This window comes from Sus scrofa, chromosome X (assembly GCF_054392235.1).
Source record: "Sus scrofa isolate SSC_HxYL_T2T_F1_AM1 chromosome X, Sscrofa_HxYL_maternal_Yorkshire_Landrace_v2.0, whole genome shotgun sequence".
NCBI lineage: Eukaryota > Metazoa > Chordata > Mammalia > Artiodactyla > Suidae > Sus > Sus scrofa.
In genome coordinates this window covers 111,784,928-111,806,036 of record NC_139401.1, presented here as the reverse complement: position 1 = coordinate 111,806,036, position 21,109 = coordinate 111,784,928, and the positions used below count along the sequence as shown (strand labels likewise).

General features: G+C 36.8%; 1 protein-coding gene across 14 annotated transcripts in view; it reads right to left on the bottom strand.

Annotated features, from left to right (window-relative positions):
• Positions 1 to 21,109, bottom strand: part of STAG2 (STAG2 cohesin complex component) — a 140,124-nt gene that overhangs the window by 52,392 nt on the left and 66,623 nt on the right. For 12 of the 14 annotated variants that reach the window (XM_013986403.3, XM_021080228.2, XM_005673884.4 and 9 more), the window contains 8 exons: positions 19,290 to 19,386; positions 14,479 to 14,555; positions 11,374 to 11,578; positions 7,603 to 7,754; positions 4,069 to 4,142; positions 2,815 to 2,938; positions 1,912 to 2,010; positions 1,737 to 1,816 (listed from right to left, as the gene is read on the bottom strand). The exons of the other annotated variants lie outside the window; for them this stretch is intronic. In XM_013986403.3, coding sequence (XP_013841857.1) covers positions 1,737 to 1,816; positions 1,912 to 2,010; positions 2,815 to 2,938; positions 4,069 to 4,142; positions 7,603 to 7,754; positions 11,374 to 11,578; positions 14,479 to 14,555; positions 19,290 to 19,386 — 908 coding nt within the window. The remainder of the gene's footprint in view (positions 1 to 1,736; positions 1,817 to 1,911; positions 2,011 to 2,814; positions 2,939 to 4,068; positions 4,143 to 7,602; positions 7,755 to 11,373; positions 11,579 to 14,478; positions 14,556 to 19,289; positions 19,387 to 21,109) is intronic. 14 annotated transcript variants of the gene reach the window in all.

The following is a 21,109-nucleotide window of genomic DNA, read 5'->3' as shown; positions in this document are numbered from 1 at the left end:
TTATGTAGTTAAAATCAGTAATTTTTAATGTCTAGGTTTTATGTCATGCTCAGAAAGATGTTGCTCAGGCAGTTTACATATAAAATAAAAACATGAGTTCCTATTGTGGCTCTGTGGTTAGCAAATCCTACTAGGAACCATGAGGTCGTGGGTTTGATCCCTGGCCTCACTCAGTGGGTTACGGATCCGGCATTGCAGTGACCTGTGGTGTAGGTTGCAGACGCGGCTCAGATCTGGCATTGCTGTGACTCTGGCATAGGCTGGCGGCTACAGCTCCAATTCGACCCCTAGCCTGGGAACCTCCATATGCCACGGGTGTGGCCCTAGAAAAGAAAAAAAAGACAAAAAATACAATAAAATAAAATGAAAATGTTTACTCCTCCCCATATTTTCATCTAGCACTTTAATGGTTTCATTTATTTACATTTAGATATTCTATCCACCTGGAAATCATTTCTATATAAGGAATAAAATATGAATCAATTTAATTTCCCCCCCCAAATAGAACCTAGTTGTAATAAAACCATTTATTTTCTGATAGGAAACCACATTTACCCTATACTAGGTTCCTGGATACATTTACATTTGTCTTTATTCTGTGCCACTAATTTCTGTCTATTCACATACCGGTACCAAAATTTAAAATTACTATGGTTTTACAATATGACTTAAAATCATACTGGGCAGTCGTCTCTCTTTTTCTTTAAATCAGAATGTTGCCAGCTACTTTTTTGTGATGAATTTTCCATATGAGCATGCTATGATTTAAAAAAAAAAAGCTGGAGTTCCCATCGTGGCTCAGTGGTTAGAGAATCCGACTAGGAACCATGAGGTTGCCGGTTCCATCCCTGGCCTCGCTCAGTGGGTTAAGGATCTGGCATTGCTGTGAGCTGTGGTATAGGTCGCAGACGTGGCTCAGATCCCACATTGCTGTGGCTCTGGTATAGGCCGGCAGCTACAGCTCCGACTAGATCCCTAGCCTGGGAACCTCCATATGCTATGGATGCGGCTCTAGAAAAGACAAAAAAAAATTTTTTTAAATAAATAAAAAGCTGTGAAATGAAATTGGGTCATGTTAACAATCTAAATATCCATTGATAGATGAATGAAAAAATCAACTGTGGTATACACATACAATGAAACATAATGAATCTCAAAAAAGAATGAAACTCTGATAAATAATATAATACCGATGAACTTTGAAGACATTATGCAAAGTGTAATAAGCCTAATACAAAAGGACAAATATTGAGGTAACTAAAATAACCAAATTCAGAGATAAAAAAGAGAACAGTGGTCACCAGGGGTTGGGGAGAGAGAGGAATGAGACAGTGTTTAACAGCTACAGGGTTTCAGCATGAGATGATAAAAAAAGTTCTGGAGACTGATAATGATGATGGCTGCACAACAACATGAATGTACTTAATGCCATCCATCTGTACACTTAAATATGTTTAAAACAGTAAATCGTATCTTATATATATTACCCACAACTTTTTTAAAAAGGAAATAATTGAACTGCATCACTCTTACACTTTAACATAATGGAATGTTTTAAATTCAGATTGTTTAATGAGAAGTTTCAGTAAATACTAATTTCTAAACGTGACAAAATATGATAAGCATATTTAGTATACTTGAGTGTTTAACTTTAAACTAGATAAATGTAAACCAAGTACTCTAATGTATTATGTAGATATCTAGTCATTATCAATACACAATAAATACATACTTACTGTAAAACAAGAGTGAGTAATTTTATTGCTTGTACTGCAACATCATATTCTTTGTCAAGGGTCATAGACACAATTCTATCCTAAGAACAAAGAATTAAAATATTCTTAAAGGGAAAGCAAGAGAAAAATACTTTCAAATAATTGGTAATTTCTAAATACTTAAAATAATACTAACCTTGAACCGACTGGTAAATAGCTCCAGTTTGGAGTTAAGTTCTTTGTTATAATAAAGCCCTTGTAGAGCAGTGAGACATTTGAGTCTTACCTCACCTTGCTGAAACAAGAGAAGAAAATACATTAAAACTTGGCGTATTTCCAACCTGAACATTCAAGATAATATACAATCTTTTATACTACTTTCAAATATGTTCTATACAATAGCATTTCTTCAGAAACTCTCATCTTTGATAATGCAAAAAGAATAATCAAAATATACATTTAAGAGTAAATAACTTTGGGGGTCACTATTTCTGTAAGTCAAATGGAAAGTTTTTGAAAATTTGTTCAGAGCAGTACTATTGTGAATGACGATAGTAACTTTTATTTCACAGTAAGTTTTCCTTTACAGAAGGTAATATTTGTAAAGGATATATACAAAGAACTTCAAGGCTAGTGAAGAGGCAGCATAAGAGAAAGGTAGATGAATACTAAAAATAAAAAATAAAGGTCAGATGCCAAATTGTAATTGATAATCTGGCTAAGATACATGGTTATCAAGAAGATCAAAATTTCTAGAACATTTTATATATATAGCACTTATATATTAACAAAGTTAAGAACTCCTACTGCTGTAAGAATTGGCTCAAATCGTCATCTACATGATCCTAATGATTCAGTACAGAAAAAGTGACTCAAGACTGAAGGCTAAATAAGAGGCCAGGATTCAAAGATTCAACAATCTAGGGGACTTTATTTGACACAGACCATATTTTCATGTAGCAGATAGAAGGGAGAGAAGCCTACAAGAATGCGCTCCCATTTATACTTACATTACATGCAGATAACTCACTATGAATGAGAGCTGAAGATAGCTATGCCAATGCGTACAAAGACAAGCAGCTTATAAGGTCTATCTTACCTTATCATGCATAGTCCAACCAACATATTTTAAATAACTGTCATTAAGAAAGGCATCACTATACATTTTCATCCAAATGCCAATTTCTTCAATACAAATAGCTCGGATTTCAGCTATTGCATCGCTACATGGAGGAAGGAAAATTATGCATATTAGTGCCAGATACCTCAAGGACTTGTGTTTCATTTAAGCAATGCCAAATATTTCATACCAAATATAAGTATAATACTATCTCAAGTATTATTGGATGTTTAAAAGAGAATTGAAACATGGCCTCTGAATGCCAAGAGCTTAGTCTAATTGTCAAAGCTATGGTCAAATATTATCACCGTATAAATATTTTAAGTTAAATAAAACTACCAACAAAATTTGATCCCCACCATGCCATAACCCAGCCTTTGCTCACACCTGCTGGACATGGCATGTACAGAAGACAGTAGGAATACCAGTCTGGTTAGAGCATAATTTTCCAGGTGAGAACCAGTTACACATAATACTGAGGCCAAGCTCAATTTGGATCTGAATGCCGGACTAAATTATTTTAATTTCATCCTGTAGGTACTGGTGAGTCACTCAAAGCTTTTGAACAGAGGAATAATGCAACAAAAGAACATTTTAAGTAAACTTCAATAATCTCTAGGCATGAGAATGATGAGGGAATAGACTAAGAGTAACGGTGACAACAGAAATAAAAAGGTTAAGAATGGATAAAAGGATATTACAAAGGAAGTATTAACCTGATTCAGCAACTGCTAAGTTGAGGAAATGACAGAGAAATTGAATAAAAATGCCACCAACATTTAAATAGGTTATAGCAGAAATGGTGATGAGATTGCCTGTTTCTTTTCTGTGTTCATTCAAAGTAAAGGAAACACCTCACTTAAATCTATCCAAATTTTCCCACTGATAATCAAATGGAAAAGGAAAGCATCAGGGATCAGTAAGTACAGTCTTTACTAACTTAATTTATCCAAAAGCAATGAAGTATTATGCACCTTGACTCCCAAGAACAGCAATAACTTCCATTTGCTGGGAATCTAAGTCGAGCATAACATTACTCCATTTTTTAGACAGGAAACAAAGTTCAGAGCAGTTAAAGAAGCTTGCCAAGAGTGTATCGATCGTGGAAGAGCTTAGATTCTAACTCTGATCTTACTTTAACCTTATTTCGACTAAATTTATACTACCTAAACCACTAAAATATTCAAACTTGAATAGAAAAAGAATTACATAGAAAAAACTGTCCTGACTTACCGGTATCTATGTACAAACACTCCCTTAAATATTGCATTCATCATATTTTCTATTTCATCTTGATTTTCTTGAAGCTGAAAAGAACACATCATTTCTTTATAATTGTAATGGAAGACAACCAAAAGAACATCTAAAAGTTGTTCTAAGCACAAATGCAGTTTTCTCCAGTGTTTTGGTGACTATATCCATCATTAATTCTACTAGATGAAAGTATCCACATAGAAAAATTAAGACCATTGCATATCAGGTAGTTAAAGTCCCTTGACCCTGGAATATCTGTACGTGGCTTTTAATGTTTAGCTGGTAGATTAATTTTTTTTTGTATGCTCACATACTACCATTGTGTAAAAGTTCCTACTCTAAGCACAGGGAACTATATTCATAATGGAAGATAATATAAGAAAGGGAATGTGCATATGTGTATGACTGGGTCACTTTGCTGTGAAGCAGAAGTTGGAACAACATTGTAAATCAACTATACTTTAATTTTAAAAAAACTGAGGTTCCTGATGTGGCGCAGCAGAAACAAATCCTCCTAGGAACCATGACGTTGCGGGTTCTATCCCTGGCCTTGATCAGTGGGTTAAGGATCCTGCATTGCTGTGGCTGTGGTGTAGGCTGGCAGCTGTAGCTCTGATTCAACCCCTAGCCTGGGAACCTCCACATGCTGCAGGTGTGGCCCTAAAAAGCAAAAACAAACTAACAAACAACAACCAAAAAAAACAAAAACTAAACAAACAAAAAAAAGCAAAGCAGTATTTATTCAGGTTCAACATGGCCTTGCAGAGCTGGCTGAAATTCTCAAACCAAATAATGCCAATAGAGTCCCATCTATGATAACAAACTTTGCAACCACATCTAAGTAATCTCCATCCTCAAAAGTGAGAGACAATGCACCTCCAATTAAAAATGATGGAAACAACTCTGATATCAAAAGTAACTCTAAATAGGAGTTCCCATTGTGGCTCAGCAGAAACCAGCCCAACTAGTATCCATGAGGATGCAGGTTCAATCCCTGGCCTCACTCAGTGGGTTAAGGAACCGGTGTTGCTGTGAGCTATGGTACAGGTTGCAGATACGGCTTGGATCTGGCATTGCCATGGCTGTGGCATAGGCCAGTGGCTACAGCTGCAATTCAACCCCTAGCCTAGGAACCTCCACATATGCCACAGTGTGGACTTAAAAAGACAAAAAAAAATTTAAAAATCTTTAGAAAAAATTTTTAAAGAAAAAAAAAGGAGTTCCCTCTGTGGTGCGGTGGGTTAAGAATCCGACTACAGCAGCTTGGGTCACTGCAGAAGCATTCTATCTCCATCCTGGTGCAGTGGGTTAAAGAATACAGCATTGCAGCAGCTGCAGCTCTGCCAGATAACTTTCATGTGCCGTGAATGTGGCCCAAAAAAAAGAAAAAAAGAAAATAAGTCAACTAGCGCCTAGTCAAAGAACAAAAGGGACTTGAGTTAAATAACTTGGCAAAAAAAAAAAAAAAATGTCTCCTTGCTAAATATTTTTGAGAGAAACAAGGCTCACTTGAAATAATCAAGTAAACATTTCGAATCTTGGTTGAATTATCTACTCTCATATATTTTCAATTAGGAGCTTAAGAATTACAAGAAAAACCTTTCAAAATTTAAACAACAATTAGCTTTTAGAATTATGTTGCGTATTTTTATAAAAAATTTCTTTTCATGAATATAATCTAACATTTCCCAGGAAACAAGAAAAAGCTCAAATAAACAACCTAACTTTATACCTAAAGCAACTAGAGAGAGAACAGACAAAACCCCAGGTTAGCAGAAGGAAAGAAATCATAAAGATCAGAGCAGAAATAAATGAAACAAAAATGAAGAAAACTACAGAAAAGATCAACGTAACATTTCCAAATAATGATAACAAAGGCATGCACTTGTATTCATTAGCACAGTCAAAGACACAGGTGGTCTTCCAACATGTTAAAAAACTTAACCTAGAAATATTATTTCGTGTTTGTGCAAGAATTTCAATCTCAAAACTCTTTTACCTATATTATCCACTCATTCTATATTCAGAATCTTAGAATTAAGACATAATTTCAAGGACTAAGACATGCATTATGTTCAGCTAATAAATCATCCAATAAAATTAACTAAATTAAGGGGCAAGAAGGTCAATTCTTCATTTCAAACTACAGTTGACCCTTGAACAACATGACGCCTGCAGGTGCCGACCCTCTGCAGTTGAAAGTCCAAAAATAACTTGGTTGGCCCTGTGTGTGTGGTTGTTCCTCTATATCCACAGTTTCTCCATGTGTGAGGTTCCACGACCGAAGAGTCAACCAACCGTGGGTATTGTAAGTAAGTACTATGATATTTACTACTGAAAAAATTCATGTATAAGTGCAGTTCAAACCTCTGTTGTTCAAGAGTTAACTGTATACGAAAAAGATGAGGAATTTAGGCATGGGGAAACATGGCAAGATTTTTCTAGCTTTTCTTGAGCAGGAGCATTAGAAGTTATTGGCTATCTCAGAATTAACTGACTTTAGCTATAAAAAGTCTATCCCCCCAAAAATGTCAAAACCAACTAAGTACCACTGCAGATATTTTAACTCAAGTGTACTACCAACTTTTTGTTTGTTTGTTTGTTTGTCTTTTTGCCTTTTCTAGGGCCGCTCCCATGGCATATGGAGGTGCCCAGGCTAGGGGTTGAATCGGAGCTGTAGCTGCTGGTCTATGCCAGAGCCACAGCAATGCGGGATCCGAGCTGCGTCTGCGACCTACACCACAGCTCATAGCAACGCCGGATCCGTAACCCACTGAGCAAGGCCAGGGACCGAACCCACAACCTCATGGTTCCTAGTCGGATTCGTTAACCACTGAGCCACGAAGGGAACTCCTATTACCATCATTTCTGAAACATCAGACTTTGCCTATTAGAAATAAAAATAAACATCCCCATATCAGATAGAAAAATATTAGAAAAATATTATATCACCATGGAAGGTGGAATTTCAATCAAAAATACATCAAAAGGTTTTATTTATTTTTACTTAGCATAAAACTGAAAAAATATTTTCCCCTTCAAAGTTGAATTTGGTGGTCAGTCATTAATGTTAACCAATAATTTCCTACACTACAAAAAAGAAACAAACAAAAAAGATTATGACACCATAAATAGTTTAAAAGTTATTTTTCAAATTGATTTCATCTAAGTGAAACCTCATTTCATCTTGATAATAAACTGAGGGAGGAAGTTAAGAAAGCTATTTTCATAGTAGAGATGAATAACACCAAAGCATAAAACAACCTGTCAGACTGGCTCAGGACTCCTTAACCCTTGAATTCTTAATCCCAGTCCACAGAAAGAAAATATACACAGAATGTATTGCTGGCATGGATAATCAACAAAAATAAGCTAGACATATAAATAACCTGAAACATGTTATTTATATTTTTCAAAAAATTTTATCTGATGAACTAGCAAAGTCATATCATAATTAATGGTAACCAAGTTGGTCACAAATTGATAGCTTAAAGATTTAAGACAAAAATTTACCTCTTTCCGCTTCTGCAGCAAAAGTTCTAGCCTCTCGTTGGCTCGTTTTCCAATCATTTTATTCCTTTCTGCCTCATATTGTCTTTGTGTATTATCCATATTAATGCTTAGATTTAGTGCCACATTTACCAAAGCTGTCATCAACTTCATAGCTATTTTTAAATGAAAAATGTTGAAATTAGTCTCACAGATGCAAAAATTTACAATTTAAGATCAAATTAAGAGAAATTAAAAACAAGATGGGCTGTTCCACTTCTAACAGAAAAGAAAATACAGCTGCTACAAATAACAACAGCAATAGTAAAAGAACAGCTAATGTGTTCTGAATATTTATTATATGTCAGTCAATTACCTATGTTAAATACTTTTCATGCATTATCTCCTAATCCTTATAAGAGCCCTCAAAGTTAGATATTATCCCCATTTCATTCATGGAGAACCTGAAGCTCAGGGAGATTAAGAAATCTGGAGTTCCCGTCGTGGCGCAGTGGTTAACGAATCTGACTAGGAACCATGAGGTTGAGGGTTCGTTCCCTGCCCTTGCTCAGTGGGTTAACGATCCGGCGTTGCCGTGAGCTGTGGTGTAGGTTGCAGACACGGCTTGGATCCCGCGTTGCTGTGGCTCTGGCGTAGGCCGGTGGCTACAGCTCCGATTCGACCCCTAGCCTGAGAACCTCCATATGCCGCAGGAGCGGCCCAAGAAATGGCAAAAAGACAAAAAGACAAAAAAAAAAAAAAAAAAGAAATCTCCTTCAGATTACACAGTTCATATATGTATTTAAACCAAGATTCAAAACTAGATAATGTGACTCTAGACTAGGCTCAAATCCCACTATTTTAATGGTATGTCCCTTACAACAATTTTTTTTCAGAGATCATGATTCACCTCCTAAATAAATTTTGATCCATACAGCAATCATTTGGGGGGGGTATGGAAGCATATGGAAGTTCCCAGGCTAGGGGTAGAATCAGAGCTACAGCTGCCAGCCTATGCACCACAACCACAGCAACACCAGATCTGAGCGGTGTCTGCGACCTACACCACAGCTCACAGCAATGCCAGATCCTTAACCCGCTAGCAGAGCCAGGGATCAAACCCACATCCTCACGGATACTAGTCGGGTTCGTTACCACTGAGCCCCAACGGGAACTCCTTAAGTGCTTTATCAAGTACAATGTATAGAAATGTTGGAGAGTCTTATCAGTATTTTATTTCCTTTCACTTTACTCTATTACGTATCATCATAAAGACAATGGTGAGATTAGGAAAAACAGATCTAGATAAAAAGTCAAAAGTACAAAGAGTAAAATATCACTCAATAAAGCGCTTTTCAGGAGTTCCCTGGTAGCACCGGGGGTTAAAGGACCTGACATCGCTGCTGTGGCTCAGGTCACTCGTCTGGCATGGGTTCTAACCCTGGCGTGGGAACTTCCCCATGTCGTAAGTGTGGCCAAAAATGTTTAAATAAAAAACAAAGCATTTTTCATCAGAGTTCCTCCAAATCTCCATCTTCTGTTATTGAACTCTTGCTCCTGAGACAAAACTCACTGCCTATGATTAGAAATTTATTAACTGAAGTATCTGATCATTTTATGCTTTTTTTTTTTTTGTCTTTTTGCCATTTTCTTGGGCCGCTCCCGCGGCATATGGAGGTTCCCAGGCTAGGGAGCCACAGCAATGCGGGATCCGAGCTGTGTCTACAACCTACACCACAGCTCGCAGCAACGCCAGATCCTTAACCCACTGAGCAAGGCCAGGCATCAAACACACAACCTCATAGTTCTTAGTCGGATTCGTTAACCACTGAGCCACAAAGGGAACTCCATTTTATGCTTTCTTTAGCTTAGTCCAGACTATTTCTCAGATTTGGTTCATTGCATGACATTACAATACAAAACTAAACCTAATTTGTGGCTAATGCCTCTCTTTAAGAGATTTTCAATCTTGCGCTCTGAGCTATTCCACATCCTCAGCAAACCAGTCTGACATTCTGATTTTAAATTATTCACCTTATGCCCTCAAACATGTTATAATTTAATCATTCAAGTTCTTAATACTAAAGTTACCTAAATTCATACAGCAAGATCACATTCACATTCTGTGACCTCAAATCTGAAAACAAAACCGACAGGGAAATTGTCTGTGTTTTATTTTTTTAAATAGAGGGTTTAGCAAAAGTACATCTTTAATCACAGCTTTCATTCTTTGGAGAAATACTCTAAAGGAAAACAATATTTCTTTGAGTTTTCCACTGTGGCACAACGGGACAGGCAGCTTCTTAGGAGCGCTGGGACTCAGGTTCAATCGCCAGTCCAGCACAGTGGGTTAAGGGGCCAGTACTGCTGCAGCTACAGCTTAAGCTACAACTACGGCTCAGATCTGACCCCTGGCCCGGGAACTGTATATGCAGTGCGGAGATCAAAAAAGAAAAAAATATTCCCACACTTAGAGAATGAAAATTTTTTCAGAAATCAAAATATTCTATCACTAAGGCTTAGAATACTTTATTTAACAATTAATGTCTAGTCAATTTAAACTCAAACCAAAAAGCACACATTCAGTAACAGTATATGAACGATTTTACCTTTGGCACAAAAGAGAAACCGGAAGATTTATCACTGTTCTAGAATTAATCATGTGAGCCTTAAAGTGTAACTCATTTCATTAAAATTTAAAGATCAAAGAATTTGACTCAGCCTATGTTACTCAGAAACACAAGAGAAATCAACTTTCTGTGGTTAAATAAGCATGATCCTGTCCGGACCATCATACCAGCAGGGAGTATAGATAGCAGAGACTATGCATAAAGGCCATTTAGAACTACATATCCAAAGTTTCAGTTTCCACAAATTTGCTGTCAATATTGTCTTTGATAAAACACATTCCAAGGACCCAACACCTCTTATCCTATCCACCTCTTCTCCCTTTCTACAGCATAGTAATGAGGTAGGTTAATCATAAGATTAATTATAGCATCCCTACACAGAATCAAAACTGAAAATACCATCCATTCTCAGTAATTCATGGGGTCAGGAGAAGAGGAGAGAATGTTCTCTTAGGGGTTACTTTACAAACAAAATTATCCACAGAAAAGAAACTCATGGACTTGGAGAACAGATTTGTGGTTGCCAAGGAGGAGGGAATGGGATGGACTGGGAGTCTGGGTTAAGAGATGCAAACTACTGCATTTTGCAACAGATCCTGGATAAGCAATGAGATCCTGCTGTATAGCACAGGGAACTATTTCGTCACTTGTTATGGAACATGATGGAGAATAATGTGATAAAAAGAATGTGTAGGAGTTCCCGTTGTGGCGCAGTGGTTAACGAATCCAACTAGGAACCATGAGGTTGCGGGTTCGGTCCCTGCCCTTGCTCAGTGGGTTAACGATCCATCGTTGCCGTGAGCTGTGGTGTAGGTTGCAGACGCGGCTCGGATCCCGCGTTGCTGTGGCTCTGGCGTAGGCTGGCAGCTCTACAGCTCCGATTAGACCCCTAGCCTGGGAACCTCCATATGCCGCAGGAGCGGCCCAAAGAAATAGCAAAAAAATAAATAAAAAAATAAAAAAATAAAAAGAATGTGTATACATGTGTGACTGGGTCACTTTGCTGTACAGTATAAATTGACAGAACACTGTAAATCAACTATAATGGAAAAAATAAAAATCATTTTAAAAATAAATAAATAAAATTAATTAATGTCACCATTATTTCAAATCATTCTCATCTCTAACCTAAGGAAATGCACAGAAAATATTTCTAAATACCAACCTGCCAGGGTGCTTGTATGTCGAAATGCTCTGACTTGTGAGTCAGACAATCCTGTAAGAAGTGAAATGACCGTATCCATCATGTACTCATCATATATGATACTATATTGACACTGCCGTACTAATACACCAATGAATTCACAAAAACTGGATTTGAACTTCTTCCACTGAGGACCAGCCATGGTAAGTGGATAATCTCCACTATCCTAAAACAGAAATTTTAAACAACAATTTCATTTAGAACTCATGACTTAATAAAATTTTACTTGTTTTTGAAATACCCTCAGCAGAAGCTGAAGAGATTCCTTTATCTCATCTTCTACAATAAGTCATCAAAGCAGGCAAAAGAATTATATGCAAAAGTACAGGTACCTTTGAACACCTCTGCTCTTTTATTTATAATCAAAATGGATAAAATGAATTCGCTTTAACCAATGAAAATATATACCAATTACTCAGGTTAAAAATAAAAAGCCTCTCCCATCACACAACACAGAACACTGATTAGAAATAAGTTTCTTTAAAAGAAAAGCAAACCCTGGGAGTTTGGGACAGATATGTTCTAAAATTAGGTTATGATGATGGTTGTACAACTATAAACACAATAAAATTTACTGAATTAAAAAAAGAAAAGCGAACCAAAATCAAACCAGTTATATTTTTAATGGATTCAGAATGATGAAATCATTCTCACCTAGTCTAATGGATTGATATATGACTTATAAATAATTAAAGCATTACAATGTATGTTGTCATTGGCTTCAAGACATCAAATAGCGCACATAAATAATGAGATAATTTTTTTTAATGGAAATGTAGCTAGTATGGGCCTGGAAAGACTGATAGTCAAGTATTCTTAAATATAAGATGGGGCAGTCGCCAATGAAGAAACACTGAGAGTCTCCACAAATCATTAAAAAACAAACAAGTGTTAAAAATGAAAGCAGGGGAGTTCTCTGATGGCCTAGTGGGTTGAGGCTCCTGCATTCTCACCGTTGTGGCTCTGGTTGCTGCTGTGCAGCATAGGTCCAATCCCTGGCCCAGGAATTCCCACATACTGACTGTATGGCAAAAAAGAAAAAAAAAAAAAACCCAAGAGAGAACCTAAAATAAATGTTACAACTCTCATAAAAAAAAAAATTAAAAAAATATTTAAAAAAAGGCAGAGAGGAGTCATGGCTCAGCAGTAACGGAACCTGACTAGTATCCATGAGGACGTGGGTTTGATCCCTGGCCTCACTAAGTGGGTTAAGGACCTGGCACTGCCATGAGCTGTGGTGTAGATCGCAGATGTGGCTCAGACCTAGTGTTGCTGTGGCTATGATGTAAACCAGCAGCTGTAGCTCCTATTCGAACCCTAGCCAGGGAACTTCCATATGCCGCAGGTGTAGCCCTAAAAAGCCAATAATAAATAAAAGCAAGGAGCTCCTGCGTAACGGGATTGGTGGTGTCTTAGGAGCACTCGTTAGCAGGTTTGATCCCCGGCCCAGCACAGGGGTTTAAGGATCTGGCATTGCCACAGCTGTGGCTTAGGTTGCGACTGCAGCTCAGATCTGAACCCTGCCCAAGGAGCTACATATGCCGTGGGGCGGCCAAAAATTTTTAAATTTTAAAAATTTAAAAATTAAAGCAGATACAGCAAAAATTGGCATAACATTGTAAATCAATTATACTTTAATTTAAAAATACCAAAAAATATAAGATATAAATAAATAAATAAAAAGAGAGACCAATACTATACAGAACCTCTAAAAGTTTCTGGGAGTTCCCGTCGTGGCGCAGTGGTTAACGAATCCCGACTAGGAACCATGAGGTTGCGGGTTCGGTCCCTGCCCTTGCTCACTGGGTTAACGATCCGGCGTTGCCGTGAGCTGTGGTGTAGGTTGCAGACGCGGCTCGGATCCCGAGTTGCTGTGGCTCTGGTGTAGGCCGGTGGCTACAGCTCCGATTCAACCCCTAGCCTGGGAACCTCCATATGCCGCAGGAGCAGCCCAAGAAATAGCAACAACAATAACAACAAAAAAAGACAAAAAAAAAAAAAAAAAAAAAAAAAGAGTTTCTGACAAAACTATCCTAGAAACTTAAGGTGATTTTATCACATTTTCTGATTGGCTCATTTGGTGCTGTATTGAAAGGTTATCACCTTAACTGTTGTTAGCAACTTGGTTTGCTGATATTTTCAAATCTTATTTCAGGATTCCTATCTCAAATAGCTGTTTAGAAGAAAGGTAAGTTCCCACTAAAACATTAGTATCAGAAGATTTAAATAATACCATTCCTCATGAATTACAGCTCGACTTAGAGACTGATTAACAGTACTTAGTGATCATCAAAGCCATTTTAATTCCTGTCTTTTAGAATGACATTTGAAAGCTCCTTCACTTGAGTAAGAAAAAAATGATGAAATAAAACTCAAATGAGACAAGGTTTAACTTATAAATTCATGGTGAAAAGTTTTAAAGAGTAAAACTACTGGTGCTGGAATACAGCTGTGAACAAAAAAACCAAAAATCTCTGCCCTGAAGGAGTTTATATTATAGTAAATCTAACTATGACTTTATTGCTAAGTATACTTCAAAGGCATTACTGTGAGAAAGAATCTACTGAAGTCTAAGCTATTATTTATTATGTATATGTATTGTTTTTATTACTGATATTTGAAACATGAAGATATTAAATGTATATATTCTTTTGCCTAAGCTACCACCTGGCTCCCTAAATATGTCCTTTTATGATATTCTAAAGTATATTCGTAGGCACTTAATTTTATTCTTCCTTGAAATTTTAATTTTTTAACAAATAAATACAGCTAACATTTATTAAGTTCTTACTATGTGCCAGGCATTGTAAAATGCTAAGAAATTTTTCATACATTATTGAATTCAATCTTTAAAACTGACTTATGAGTATTTTTAGCTCCATTTTACAGATGATGAACTGACACTAAGACAACTTGCCCAAGGAAGGTCACATAGCCATCATTTTATTGGATTGCTATTACCAAAGATCTTATCCACAACACTAACATTCACAACTTAAAACTTTGAAGGGCAAATCGAAAACAAGACGCATTAAAATCATCACAACAATTGAGGTAATAACTTACCTCATCAAACTCTTCAGTCATTTTTCGAATTATTTCAGAGTTCTGCATATGTCTAAACATTTCTGCTGTGACAACACCTGAAATTTTCAAGGATAAGAGGTTAATACATGGTAAATGAAAAAAAAAAAATGGAGACCTTCTAAGCCAGTCTCTCTAACACTAAAGTACTTCCGTATTACATGGTCTTTACCATGATACTCAACCCTATAAAGTACAAATGCCATTCTCAACATACACAAGGAAACAGCCTCACACTTCTGATAAACTATCATTTTCCTAACAAAATCAGCCTCAGCCATTTTCTACCTGACTTATTTCACTCATGCCTAAAATATATACACTAGCTTCTACCCTTTAATATAAAGCTTGTGTCATCAAGCGTGAGATAGCATCCAGGATTACATTTAAAACCTTAAGGGAGTTCCCATGATGGCTCAGTGGTAACAAACCCAATTAGTATCCATGAGGATGAAGGTTCGATCCCTGGCCTCGCTCAGTGGGTTAAGGATTCAGCATTGCCAGGAGCTGTAGTGTAGGTCGCAGATGTGGCTCGGATCCCACCTTGCTGTGGCTGTGGCATAGGCTGGCAGCTATAGCTCCAATTCAACCCCTAGCCTGGGAACTTCCATATGCCGCAGATGTGGCCTTAAAAAGATAAAAAAATTAAGATATAACCTTGAGGGTGAATCTAAAGATAATAAGGGAACAAGTAATAGGCAGGTTTCTTTATTAAGCACAACTATATGAAAGGCAACTACATCCCATCATCCCCTAAAAGGGCTTCAAATAAACTTTAAGCAGTAAGTTGTAGTTCCTGCCCATCCAAAAGCCTGTGATATAGTTGTAACCATAAACAAAGAAAAAGGAAGGAAGTGGGGAATAAAGTATTAATGGAGGTACATAATAAATGCCCTGATGAGTGGGAAAAGCCAAGAAAGGTTATAGCTCAGACAAAAAAAAAAATTCTCTAAGTAGTCATTTCACAGAAAAGGAATCTAATGAGGACACTTAGAGTTTTAAAGGAAGATGGGAGAGAACATAAAAAAGGATGCACATTAGAAGTAGTATAACTGAATCATTTTGCTGTACATCTGAAATTAACACAACATTGTAAATCAACTATATACTTCAATTTTAAAAAAAAGTAGTGGAGTTCCCACTGTGGTGCAGCAGAAACAAATCCGACTAGGAACCATGAGGTTGCGGGTTGGTTCCCTGACCTTGCTCAGTGGGTTAAGAATCTGGCGTTGCCATGAGCTGTGGTATAGGTTGCAGATGCGGCTTGGATCTCGTGTTGCTGTGGCTCTGGCTAAGGCCAGCAGCTATAGCTCCGATTAGACCCCTGGCCTGGGAACCTACAGGTGCCGTGGGTGCGGACCTCAAAAGACAAAAAAAAAAAAAAAAAAAAATTTAATTTAAAAAAGTAGTAAGAGTTAGCCATGTATAGATCAAATATCAGAAAAGGATTTCTAGAAAAAAATTATGAGTAAGAGACAATGCAGGAAGAAGACGTATGTGAATTTCCACCAACAGGGTGTCAAATTTTTTTTTAAAAAAGTAAAAACTGATTTTTCTAAACCATATTTCTAATGGTAGATTATTTATTCCTTGCCAGTCTTCTCACTATGAATATTATAAACAGGAGTTCCCATTGTGGTTCAGCAGATTAAAAACCCAATGTAGTCTCCGTGAGGATGCAGGTTCGATCCTGGCCTTGCTCAGTGGGTTAAGGATCCAGCATTGCTATAAGCTGTGGCGTAGGTTGCAGATGCAGGTGAGATCTGTGTTGCCATGGCCATGGTGTAGGCTGGCAGCTGCAGCTCCATTTTGACCCCAAGCCAGGGAAGTTCCAAATGCTGCAGGTGTGGCTGCAAAAGTAAAAAAATAAAAAGAATATTATAAATATAGTAACATCTAAAAAAAGAGTATTCAAGAATTCCCATTGTGGCTCAGTAGGTTAAGAACCCAACACGGTGTCTGTGAGGATGCGGTCTGAACCCTGGCCTTGCAGAAAGCTGCAGTATAGATCACAGGTGTGGCTCCGATCTGGCGTTGCTTTGCCTGTGGCATAAGCCAGCAGCTGCAGCTCCTATTTGACCCCTAGCCTGGGAATTTACTTCCATATGCTGCAGGTGTGGCCCAAAAAATGACCAAAAAAAAACATATATTCTGGTACAGGAAGATGAGATTTACTATAAAAATTAGATATAATTAACAGATTTATTTCAACTGACCAAATTATATTTTGTAGATTAGATGCATGCACGTGTGTGTGCACACATAAATTTAAAAACAATAGAATATCATCCTCTTTCCAATCCCAAATCTGAAAGGAACAACAGATACTTGAGCTCCTTCTGTATGGGTATGCTTTAAGACCTTCCAGTAGCATACCAAAGCCAAAAGAACAGGAACTAACATCCATCAAGCCTCCCATGCATCAGCCTCTTCAGCCCTGGTAACAGGCCTATAAGCAAGGTACTATACTCCTGGCTTTACAGATGAAGACACTGATGCTAAGACAAAGAGAAGTTTTTATGAGATATTCATCTACATTATACTGCCCAGCCTCAGGTTAGATCAATTTCTACTGGTACTGTGAAAGACTCCTTACTTACCACAACCATTAAAAAACCAAATGATAGTTTAAAAATATTAACAACTTTGTAGGAAAGCACCACATCCCTACCCAAAAAGAAGCACATTCTCAAAGACCTTTTGAAGGTTTTTAATTTTTATCTAGAGTCATGGATACATCTCCAGAACCTTCCCATGTTTTACACCCAGGTACAGTAAACTTTGTACTACTAAAGACAAGTAACTCAATCCCTAAAACAATTTCCATAAAACTAACATTTATATATATATAAATCTCAAAGCAACCATAATGTATAGATTTTGACAAACTTCTAAAGCTCCTCCTCTCATCTCATTTCTTAATTCTAAAATAAATATCAGTGTTTAAATGTACCTAAGTTTGATTGGGCAAGCTCCTGACCTAAAAACACACTGATGCCAAATAATGTTATCTGATACAGAGAAAATGCTCTATGGTTTTGTTTTAAAATTGAAATTGAGAAGCCTAATTAGGAACTAAAACTGATCAAACTATAGTGTAACAGGAAAGATAACTGTTATCAACTCATCAAATTATTTCTTGCACCTGTTCAGCTGTTCTGTAATCAACCTTCCATTTTCAAAGGACATGGCCCTTGATTACATAATACAACAGAGGTACTTGTATCCTTCTACTCTAGAAAGATGAACTGAATAAACAAAATAAAAATAATAGTAACATATGTCATTTTACAAAGAATTAATGTGGCTCATAATACTGTCATTACTACAACACTTTCTCTAAACAGATTGAGTAGAATTTTCCAATATTGATTTACAGCTACCTTTAAGAAGTCAAGCAAACTAGGCAATCTCTGTATTCTAAAGTTTAGACATTTTAAAAAATTTCTCAAAACTGACCACACTACCTAGAATAGATTTACAAGGAGATCCTGCTGAATAGCACTGAGAACTATGTCTAGATACTCATGTCTCAACAGAAGAAAGGGTGGGGGAAAAAACTGTAACTGCAATGTATACATCTAAGGATAACCTGACCCCCTTGCTGTACAGTGGGAAAATAAAAAAAATAAATTAATTAATTAATTAAAAAAAAAAAAAAACTGACCACACTAATGGCATTATTAAGACCACAGACTCGAGAAGCCTATCAGGCCTCACACATATAACATTTAATATGCAGGCTGCACTCAAAGTTGTGATCAACCTCAAATTAAAATGCATTAGCTTTTTATGTTACTTGTTTTCCAATTCCAACAACAGGATTTTTAAAAAAGTTTTGTAGAATTAAAGGAGTAGACATAAGTAAATTGTTTCTTGGGATCTTTTTTTCAGATTTGTTTAAATCAGTCATTTTTAGCATCTTTATTTATTTTTAAACAATCTTCTCTCCTCTTGACTCCTAATGCCTATGTTTTAGGTGCCATATTCATTTAAAAATATGTAATACCCTTAGAAACATTTGCCTATGCACCTTCTGAAATTTTAAGAATGGGCCAAGTGTTAGGGAGATACAGAATAGATCAGAAACAGCCGATGATCTTGACTGACTCCTACTAATCCAGATCAGGATGTATGACTCCCTAACATTCAAAATTTTGTCCCCCTAGCCAAATGTGTGTGCTAAATGTTTTGGTCCCAGGGAAGACATTTCTATATTTTATATTTTCCCTGCTCTTATTTCAAAATCTTTTAAAATAAAGTGTAAACATTTTAAATAAGATCCCACTCCCCACTCAGAGTTTTTCTACCTTTTAGGGAAAAAAAACCTAGAAATTTCACCAACACCTTACTTAACTTACTTAGTTACTTACTTACCTACTTACTTACTTACTTACTTTTATTCATGGCACTTTTTATTTCCCTAAACTTTACAATTCCCTGCCACTTGAACCTGTATCTCTTCATTATCTTCCTCCTCCCTTCTTAATCCATTTCTTTGTTCCTAAAACCAGATGCTGAAAGTGGGAAATATATCTAATAAAAGTAACATAACAATTATAAATTGCCAAGATTTTAGTTAAGTTTCATGTATGAATACAGCTGTCAAAAGATTTTCTCTCTTACTTTGTTCTTTGCTCTTTTTTTCCTTATATATATTCTGTATGGTTATAATGCAAATAATTCAATATCTTGGCATTATTTTCCATATAAAACGCTAATATATCTTTAGGTGAACCAAAAATGAAGAGATCATTTGAGAACATTCTGTTTCCAAAATAAATAAACCTTACCTTTACAGCCTGAACACTGAATAAAAAAGTTGATGAGGTCAAGAAGTGCTATATCTCGGTCATGCTTGTATGACTCTATCCAATCGTCTACCACGGACTAAAGTAGAGAGGAAGGAAAACCATTAGCTTTTTCTAAATTTCTAAGAATTAATTAAATCAGATTAAAGTGATTAAATTCAACATTAAGTAGTATAGTTACTTCACTAAATACATACTTGTAAGAGCTCCCATTGTGGTTCAGTGGTTAAAGAACCCAACTAGCCATCCACAAGGATGCAGGTTTGATCCCTGGCCTCATTCAGTGGGTTAAGGATCCAGCGTTGCCGTGAGCTATAGTGTAGGCCACAGACATGGCTCGGATCCCACATTGCTATGGCTGTGGCACAGGCCAGTGGCTACAGCCCTGATTTGACCCCTAGCCTGTGAACCTCCACATGCCACAAGTGCGGCCCTTAACAAAAAAACAAACAAACAAAAAAAAAAAACACAAAAAAAACTTGTACACTAAAATTGAGAGTTAAATCTTAACAATAAAATAGAATCAAATTCAGTTAATTCATCACCTGATAGTACATGATGATGATTCACCTTTTTTTTTTTTTTGCATTGAAAGGAATCCGAAAACTATGGGACCCAAGTCTGAACCGGAACTTCTTAGTAACATTATAGATCTCTTAGAAAATACTAAAATGTTTTTAATATAAAGAATACAATAAAGGAGTTCTCATCATGGCATAGTGGGTTAAGAATCTGACTGCATCAGCTCAGGTCACTGCAGAGGCTCAGGTTTGATCCCTGACCAGGTGCAGTGGGTTAAAAGGTCTGGCACTACCACAGCTGTTGGCATAGGTCGGCAGCTGCAACTCAGATTCAATCCCTGGGCAGGGAACTTCCATATGCCACAGGTATGGCCATAAACAAATGACAATAACAAAAAAGAATACAATAAAAACGATCACACGAAGGACAAAAAAATCTTAAAATATTTTTGAGCAGACTTCCCAGGTGGCTCAGTGTGTTAAGGATCTGGCAATGTGTCACGACTGTAGCTCAGATCACTGCTGAGGCACGGATTTGATCCCTGGCCCAGGGACTTCCACATGTCATGGGCAAGGCCAAAAAAAAAAAAAGATGGTTAAAATATTTGACTGAAATATCATACCATGTAATATTTTTCTTGGCCACACCCACAATATGCAGAAGTTCCTGGGCCAGAGATTCAACCCATAGCACAGCAGTAACAACACAGAATCCTTAACCTGCTGAGCCACCATGGAACGCCATACTATGTACATACACTGCAATGGATACAAACAATAAATGTTGGAGTGCTGGAGAGTGTGAAGAAATGGGAACCCTCTTACACTGCTGGTGGGAATGTAAACTGGTATAACCACTATGGAGAACAGTATGGAAGTTGCTCAGAAAACTACATATAGTACTACCACATGATCCAGCAATCCCACTCCTGGGCATATATCTGGAGAAAACAGTAATTCAAAAAGATACATGCATCCTAATGTTCATTGCAGTACTATTTACAATAGCCAAGACATAAAAGCAACCTAAATGTCCATCAACAGAGGACTGGATAAAGAAGATGTGGTACATATATACAATGGAATACTACTCAGCCATAAAAAATGAAATAATGTCATTTGCAGCAAAATGAACAGACCTAGAGATTATCATACTAAATGAAGTAATCTAAGACAGAAAAAGACAAAAACATATGATATCATCTGTATCATTTTCAAAATTATGTACCATAATTACATCAATCTAATTTTGAAAATGATACAAATGAGGGAGTTCCCGTC